The sequence below is a fragment of the Poecilia latipinna genome, unplaced genomic scaffold (genome assembly GCF_001443285.1).
Source record: "Poecilia latipinna isolate Pla-1442-1.1 unplaced genomic scaffold, P_latipinna-1.0 Scaffold278, whole genome shotgun sequence".
Lineage (NCBI taxonomy): Eukaryota > Metazoa > Chordata > Actinopteri > Cyprinodontiformes > Poeciliidae > Poecilia > Poecilia latipinna.
The window spans coordinates 140,248-149,276 of NW_015112894.1; the positions used below are offsets into that span (position 1 = coordinate 140,248).

Sequence of the window (9,029 nt, forward strand, 5' to 3'; positions counted from 1 at the left end):
TTTCACGTGAAGGCGCAACAATACGGGATCAGCGAGCGGCGCCTTGAACTCAATTGGCTTTTATATTTAGCCCCCGTGAGGGGAGCAGCAGCAGCAGCGTGGCGGGGAGAGGAGACCCTGATCCCGGTGTTGTTTAACATCCGAACCCCCACAGAGACCTAGCGCCGGGGCCGCGGTGCAGCGGCCGGGGGGGATGTGGTGGTGAGAGCGCTGCGTGTTCCGTCTGTGTCAGAGAGAGAGAGAGAGAGAAGGAGAGGAAGAGAGCGAGAGGGGAGAGGGAGAGAGGCAGGGGGAACAGTTTATCGGTGGAAACATGATGATGGCCGGTGGTGGAGATGGTGGTGGAGCAGCAGCTATGGACCACAACGGGATATACACGAACCCGAACCTCCACAGCCTGCAGCAACAGCAGAGTCAAATGGAGGCGGATAACCCGGACTCCCGCAAGCGGCCGCTGGAAACTCCGGCTGAAGAGGCCGGCTGTACCAAGCGCACCAACACCGGAGGTAAGAGCGACGCAACACGAAATCAGCTAGTCCTCCGCGTCTCCTCCACATGAAGCCGCAGGTTGGTGTCGGAATCTGTGCCAAGAAACAAACAAAAAAGAAAAAAAAAATACGTAAAACAAAACAAACAAACAACAACATAAGCGGTCTGTCAGTATCAGCCGTCAGCGTGCAGCCAGAGCGCATGGAAGCCCAGCGAACAGGCTGAGGCTGAATGTTGGCGTTTCCAGCGCAGCACCTGTGCGCTTTGGAAGGCTCCCCAGTGTTTATGGCTGTTACTTCATATCCCAACAGGGAGGGCAGGCTGCCTGACAAACTGAACGGCCTCCTCAGCTCAGGTCGGCTTTGAATGTGAATCCAAAAAAGCTCTCTGCTCCACATCTGGAGCTGGAGATATGCAGAGAAACAGAGAGATGATTGGTTTAATGTTGTAGCTTTGTTCATTAGTCTGCTCTCTGTTATAGGCTCGAATTTATTAGACTCACAAAAATCTTTGTTGAACTTCGGGGTTTTTTTTTCCCCGTTTCTTTTTTCCACCCTCAAAAGCAAGAAACATAAACCGTGTTTATGGCAGGGATAATTGGAACCGTAGAGAAAACAGATCACAGCCGCTGCAGGTACTTAGAAAGAGGTGGATCTTGCACAGGAGTCCTCCATACAAATAAAAACACATCCAAGGAAGTGGCTAAAACCAAAACATAGTCTCATTATGAAACGTAGAAATAATATAAAATTAACTAATCAACATGGACAGGTCTTTCAGGTCATTGTTAAGCAATTTAATTATACTATTAGAGACAGTAAGGCATATTTTGATATTGATCAGGTACCAAGTAATACAGCTCCAGTATTGGCGATACCGATTCAGAACTTTTTGTATTTAAGTTTGATGTATCATCAGGCTTCTGACCTTTAGGTGTTTTTGTGGGCTTTCCTTTAATTTATTAATTTTTTTTGTTAAAACCTAAAACAGAATTGGGCAAAGTTTTTAGGTTTATGCTTTAATAGAAAAACAAAATATATTTGTGTGAATCTTTTTCTGCATAAACAAAGCAGACAAAAAAAAACATGATTTGTAAACAAATCAAAAGAAAGTATTTTTCTGAGGTGGAGTTGAGAAAGTCCATTACAAAATTAAAATAAAATTTTAGGAGAGATTCTTAAACTAAAGCAACGATCGCACCACTGATACCAACTTATTGGTATTATTGAACTTATCAATACTTTGGGTTAATCCGTCCACCTGTTGTTACTATACAAAACCCTAAGGAAGTTTCTGTGTTGTGATCAATTATTCACAGGTGTCCTTGTCATTCTGTGTGCAGGATTTTACTAAAATTTCAATACAAAGACTAAATGATTACAGAATTAACTTTTTGAACTGGTTTCAGCATTTTATTTTAGCAAATAGCATTGTTAGCATTACTAATTAGCTACCTTGGAGACGAGATCCATTCCTTAACTCAGCGCTTTCCAAAGCACATCCAGCATGTTTTATGACAGAAATAAAACAACTCTTAAAAAGGATAAACACAGTAACTGTAATATATTAATCTTTGTTTTATCTGCTGATGTCTGACTCCTCTTTGCAGCCGTTTGAAGAAAGCGTAGAAAATGCAGCTTCCTTTACTAAAGCTTCATACAGTTTTTGTGCTGTCATTGACCCCGTGGATGCTCGAAGCGTCTGAGTCAATCGCTCAGTAATAGCTTCCACACCAAAGAGTGTTATTGTCGGGCGTAAAGAGTGAGAGCTCACATGGTGTGTTCACTGATTGGAAAAGGAAAAAAAGATGCTGGTAACCTAGACCACTTGTAGGAGCATCTCTGCTCCTGTCAGCATCTGTCCTGGTTGTTCTTCTTTTACTCTATGAATGTAATTGCTAAACAACTGTATTCATCCATCACCAAACGAGCTTCCTTTTGAATGTTTTTCTATGAACATTGACGAGGAACAGCGGAGGTCTGGTGGATCCTTGTTTTTGTGAGTTTCAGAGTCACTCTCGGAGCTGTGGCGCTCTCGAAACGTTGACACTTAAATCATAAGCTCAGCCAAGCAGGAAAACCAATAGGTAAAATTTATACAAGCCTCCAGGGTGAACACTCATCGCCGGTCGTAGTGCAGATCTCTATCTAACCACGGTTATTTATAGGTTTCCTGATGAGGCCAATCGGGCTGGAGGGTAAAATACCAATCAGAAATCTTGAAATGCTTGTTAAAAAAAGATGTAAGAGAAGACTTGTGTTGCAACATAAACATAGGATATTAAGAACGGGGAATTATTTGCTGCAGTGTCACGGTAACGGTTGGGTTTAGTGGTGACGAAGAACCACTGCATGAGTCCTAATTTTTCTGCAAGATGTTTAGAGAGCCGCAGTCAGAGGATGATGGCTGATTCAAGCTACTGTACGTCTTACTCCAGCGTAGGGCTGTTATGCTCTGCAGCTCACAGCAAACACTTACTCAACAACTTAATGTTAATTAGATGTCTGCAGAGAAACACTGTTTTGTTTTTTTCACCATATGTTACTAGGATTTCTCCCTTTGTGCACCAGCAGCACCTCATTTGGTGACAGCAGCATTATATCATATTTTCTGACAGCGTGAGCGGATCCTTTCTGCACTTCACTGCTCCTCAGAAATGAAATTTCAGCAAGGCACGAAGGGATCCCTGATGGCACCAGGCAGTGTTTTAGAACATTTCCAAACCCCACATGTCATCCATTAACACCTCGAAAAAATCAGCTGCAGAAGAAGAGCTAATGTGGCGCTCCTGCTTCTCGGAGGGAGTTTTTCACCGTTTACCTGCAAGCACCAACACCCGGCTCGGATTTTCTCATTCAATTACCAGCTGATGTGAATGTTGGAGGAGTGTTGACGAACGTTTTAATTGGCACATATGGTTTTGGCTTTTTAGTGTTGCCGCTTCCATAATTTCGCAACCTGATGTTGGATAATTGATGTAGTGACTCCGGGGAAAGAGCAGCTTCGAGAGCAGGGTTTTATGTCTTTAAGTAATACAGGATCAGTCAAGGAGCCTCGCACCTGTCCCAGGGGACGCTGAGGGACAACAGGTTCACTCTGGAAGGTTCGCTAGTCCATCAGAAGACCATCCATTTTTATTTACGTATGGTCAGAGATGCTCTGAGTCAAAACTCTGGTTATTGACGTCTCCTACCAGCTTAGCATCACCTATTACCCTGCTCTGTGTGTCTCTGAAGTGTATGTATGGGAAGAGGCATGGCTTAGTTACCCGCATATTAATACTTTATGAAGCTACTGTTTCAAAACTGCCATTGTGACCCTGGGTGGTTCCGTCAGTAGAGCAGAGGCTGTAGTCCTCGACGCGGTTGTCCTGGGTTCCCCTTCTCTCTGCTTCCTGTTTCCTGTCCAATTATTGTAAATAAAGGACACTGGTGCCTAATGGGTATTAAAAGAAAAACAAAACAAAAACAACATGTTCCACTTTATAGTGGCCTCTGTTTGAGAGGTAGTTGACAGGAAAGTGGACTGTGAGAGAGGGGAAGACATGCGGCAAAGGTCAACGGGCCTGGACTCGAACCTGTGACGAATGCGTCGTTCCAAGGCCTTCGTACATGGGGTGCACGCTTTACCCCTGTGCCACGGCCATGCCTATACAGAAAGTGCATTACAAAATCAGAATAGCAATAAATCACATCTGTAGCTGATACTAAAACTGGGGGGTGGGGGGGGGTACGTAATTTGATATTCAACCTACAGAAGAAATTTGGTGTGTATAGGTTTTCCCCAGGTACTCCAGTTTCCTTCTGTTATCCAAAAACATGCATGTTGTGTTAGATTAGTGAGTCTAAGTTGCCCCTAGGTGTGAATGGTTGTCTTGTATGTCCCTGCATTGCGCTGTGACAGACTGAGACCCTGGCTAGAGCCAGCTCCCCCCCCCGTTCCCGCTGTCTGCTGCAGCCCCTCTGTAAAGCCAGTCTGGACGATGGGTGGACATTAGTTGGGAATATAAATTTGGAATAGTTTCAAATTTCTAAAAACTGTTTAAATTGACATTGATGAGTATTTATTTTACTCCAACTTGCTATTTATTGATCAGGAAATGTATTTCTGGTGCTCAAGTGCCAGAAATTGATGAAACTTTATCCTGCTCTCTTTTAACATCTAAACTAATTCATGTTGCAGGTGGCTGCCTAAATGTATGATTTGCGTATAGTCCGAGTTTAACAGTACAGCAAGGGGGTATGCAGAACAGCCTCAAGGCCCTTCTGAAATGCCTAATTATTTACTGGAATTTGATGTGGAGGGAAAAATTAAAACAAATGCAGAAAAGCAAATCATTTCCATCCAGTGATCTTTGTATTGTCTCTTCTGCAGCCTGTCTGACAACAGTGTTAGACAGGCTGCTAATCCTCAGCCACCCCTGTAATCACCAGCCCCAAGACTACGTCTGATATTGATCACGTTATTCCAACCCAACTGATCATTAACATGACTGGCAGTTACAACAAAGAGAAGAAAGCCTTGGCTCTTTCAAAGCCGAGAGCCCCCCCTCGCTGTGCATTAGGAGCCGTGGACACTGAATGAGGGAAATGACTACTCTTTTATCAGCTACGCCCTTCTCTCCTCAAAATGAACCATCATTCATTCACTCTTTTTCTTTCGAAATTATCCGTACTGTGAGCCCACGTTGTTGGCAAGCAGACGCCTTCTGAAAGGTTGTTTGCTTTGGGGTGGGGGGTGGGGGGGTTCTATGATCTCGTTATGTTGCTAATGGAAAGGCTGGCACAGGAATGTGAGCTGTGTTTTTATTTGTTTATTTATTTATTTGATTTTTTTTTTTTTTTTGGAGGGAAGGACACAGGTGCCCTTGCAGAGCGATGTGACGTGAGCGGACTGTGAATTTGCCAGGTGGCAGCGAAACAGAGAATAGGAGGAAGCGAAAGTAATGAGGAGACGGAGAGAAAAGAGGAGCCAGATAGACCCTGAGAGAAAGTGGAGTCTACAGGGAAGCTGAGGCTATACAGTGGAGCATCTCTCTGCTAGAATCTTCTGGAAGGTGCTTATTTCAACAGCCAAAAAAAAAAAAAAAAAAAGGAAAAATGTTAGGGTTTGATCAAACTGATCAACATCCAGGAGGGAGCGAGTTCATTGTGTGCAGGTTTCCTGGAATGCGCCGTTAAATGAAGCTGGACCCCCGTGTCCACTAACAGGTACTTGCACACAAGCACACTGCAGTTTTTTACACTCATACGGTCACTTAAGATACCTCTCGGTGTAAGATTTATAGGCGTAGTGATTGGCTTCATCACCCCCCTCCACCATTCTGCGGCACTGCCATTTGCAATGGTTGATGAGCCCCTCCGCCCTCTCAAACATGGCCGTCTCAGGGATTGGGGGTGGGGGAAAAGAGGAAAGGAGGGTGGGTGGCGTAAAGCGCGCCGTCTCCGATCACTCCTCCTCCACCTCCTCCATCATCTGGCTATGTTCTCCATGCACCTCTCCAGCCTCTACTGAAGGTCATTGTGCGAAGCTCTTCGTCCAGCGCTGCCGTCCGCTCCTTCAGCCACTTCACCTTTGTCACTTTTCTCTGAAAAGAGTGAGTGAATGGACTGCCGTACTTTATAGTGCTGCGTCAAAAGAGGCGGAGTAGAGGAGAAAATTCAATTTTTTGGGGACCGGCGTCGGGGGGGGTGGGAACGTGACGTCCTGAGGAGAGGAGGCCGGCCATTGGCTGCGCCGACTGCCAGTCCTGCGTGCTGCTGCAGACGGACAGGCCACTCGATGAATATGGATGAGAGCAGTGAAAAGGGTGATGCGGCAGGGAAGACCCCCCCCCCTTCAAACCGATGCAGGCTTGAACAATGCGTGCCGTCTTTCACTGAAAACACTCAGAGCCTGCATTAGCATTTTCTCAGACAATTGAGGCTCGGGCCAGCTGCAGGCATGGCTCGGATGCTGCGGTGAAATCTCTTTTTCTGCACCCCACTGATGAATAAGACCTCGGTGAAAAAAAAAAGGTCGACTGGCCGCATTCCTCAACACTACCGTTGCACCTATGCCTAGGCTAATGTCAGGAGCCCCTTTAGAGATTGCGCCCCGGCATTGATGGCGATCTGACAGAGGACTTGAGAAGCAGCAGATCTCAGAATGGGTAAGCTTCAAACTCTGATTGTCTGACTTGTTGAATTTATCCATCACGCTGCACCATGAGTACTTTCATACATCTTAAGGCGGATTTGTTCATTGCGGCTCATTTTTGTTCCATCGTCCTTGCTCCCCCGTCAGGAGCAGGTTGGTCCATTGAAATGCAGAATGGGTACTTGGAAGGGTTGTGAGAAGGAGGGGAGGACGGTCACAAGGCATTTCCTCCTGACCCACCCCCCTTGAGTGACTTAACTAAACGCATTTGGCTCAGAGACCATGTCTCTCCTCCAAGCCATCCTTCCAGTACTGGAAGCAAGGGTTTGAACTAACACCCCACTGGCTCAACCTCCCAATGTGCCCCACTGCTCCCGTTCCCTGGCGACAGATTGCCATGTTTACTCTACCACATGACGCCATTAAAACCTGTTACTGTGATCTCAGACACTGGGACGGAATTAATTATTGACTAATGACACCAAACGTGGCTGTGAGGGCGACAAGAGGGGGATCTTAGCGGCTTCCTCCCCTGCTGGGTTCACTCCCGGCTGAAGATGAGCAGAAAGTTACGCAGTGGGTTTGGGCTCGTCTGGCAACAACAGGTCTCGGAATATTGGGATCCAGTAAAAAGAAATCATTCCGTGAAATGTTTTCCTACTGGCACGCTGTCGGTTATCAGGCGGCAGGTAGTTTAAGGAGCTCGGGAGGTTTTTGGCGACAGTGTTATTTTATTTTTCCCATCAAGGTCATTTTGTGTTTCACGTTAAGAGAAAAGCAGAGAGCTGACTGCAACCCTGCACAAGATTCAGATATCCAAAGAGGAGATGGAGGATAAAGAGCATTGAATCTGATCGAACGCATTCGTTTTTCTTTTTCTACTTAAAAGATACGTCAGCTTTTATCCTCACTTGAAATATTCCGAAAATGTGTTTTTTTTTTTTTTAATTGTCAAAGTGAGTTTTAATATATCCAAGCTAAAAATTCTGCCACTAATAATGGCATTGAATATGTGGATGTTTGTCAGAGCCATTGGTTACGAGTGATGTTGAGCAAACCGAGCCTACGTCTGAATGGAACATGAGGGGCATATTAATGCAACAAGAGGAAGAGCTACCATGTGGGCTGTGAAATTCCCCTATGTCACAGTGCCATGTTCATTCACATCTCAATCTAATGAGTGTATTATCGAGGCAACAGGTTGGTCTCAGTCCACCTGCATCCCCCCCTCCTCCCCACCGCCCCGTCCTCCATGTCTTCAGCACACAGGTCGCGCCTCTGCATTCCATGTCCTCAACAAAGTACAAAACACGGTGACGGGCTACGACGGCTGACAGTCCGACGGCACGCTTTAGAGAAAGGTAGCAGAACCGTGGCCAGAAAGGTTTTACGGCGCTTCCTAACACCCCTGCCCCGCTCTACTGACGTCACCCCTATTGGTAGTTGAGAGGGATCGAACATGACGTCATTGCATCCGTATCAGCATGCAGAGGGGATTGTTTGTGCCCGTGCTTAAGTTCAAGTGTGCACCTGTGTCAAATGTTCACCATGACATCACCGCAACGTTGTCGGGTCAATCAATAACGCATGGGCACAAGCGCCAAATGTGGCTGATTGCTCCGTCGCAGTTTGCACTGAGTGGCACGAGGGCTTTCTTGGTTTTGACTGATTTCTAAGTAGAACCGCAGAAAATGGAGCTCTACCAAGCTAAGAGGAGAAACACATTCTGCTGCACAGTGACACTCTGTCAATCAGTGACTGCTAAAAGCCACTTTAAACCACAAAAGCCCCTCCAAAATGGAGGAGATTTAAACCATTTTGGCTCTATACCCTTTAAACAAATCTGCAGGATTGCTTCCCATATGTTCCCCACACGTCGGTTAATTACGACGGATAATTCTTTGTGGCTATTCACGAGCTGCTTGGATGAAGAGTTGGATGTGATTGTGTTCTGTCCTGATAGTTTGCATCTCGGGGTTCTTCTTTTTCTTTTCTTTTTTTCTTGCATTCTGTCTTGTTTTGATTTCTGGCGTTTGGTTCCAGCGTGAAGCAGGATTACTTGACACCGAGCATTGACGGGTATTTATTCAGAGTGTTGCTAAAACTCCTTGAAAATGGTTAAAATTAGACCTCTGCAAACTGGAAAGGAGGTCATCATTTACTCTACATGAAAATCTGGGCCAGGACACAGAACATGCCTCCAATCGCTAATAGAACGTGAAAGCTGCAAATATTCCTACCCAAAATACCTGAGAATGTTTCCCCTTCTGAAAAATGTCAGCAAAAATATATTACCAACCTTTCTCCTTGCTTGATCTAAAACACATATTAATGATATGTTTTTTTCATTATTTATTTCTTTAATATTTTGCTTTTTGAGGTCATTCAGTGCATATATATAT

The 9,029-nt window shown here is 45.3% G+C and overlaps 1 protein-coding gene across 2 annotated transcripts in view; it reads left to right on the plus strand.

Annotated features, from left to right (window-relative positions):
* Nucleotides 1-9,029, plus strand: part of nova1 (NOVA alternative splicing regulator 1) — a 33,664-nt gene continuing 24,635 nt past the window's right edge. The window contains exon 1 of one of the 2 annotated variants that reach the window (XM_015033739.1): nt 1-506. In XM_015033739.1, coding sequence (XP_014889225.1) covers nt 314-506 — 193 coding nt within the window. In that variant the 5' untranslated portion in view covers nt 1-313. Of the gene's footprint in view, nt 507-5,957; nt 6,641-9,029 lie in introns of those variants that run through there. The other variant, XM_015033740.1, reaches the window with a different exon arrangement.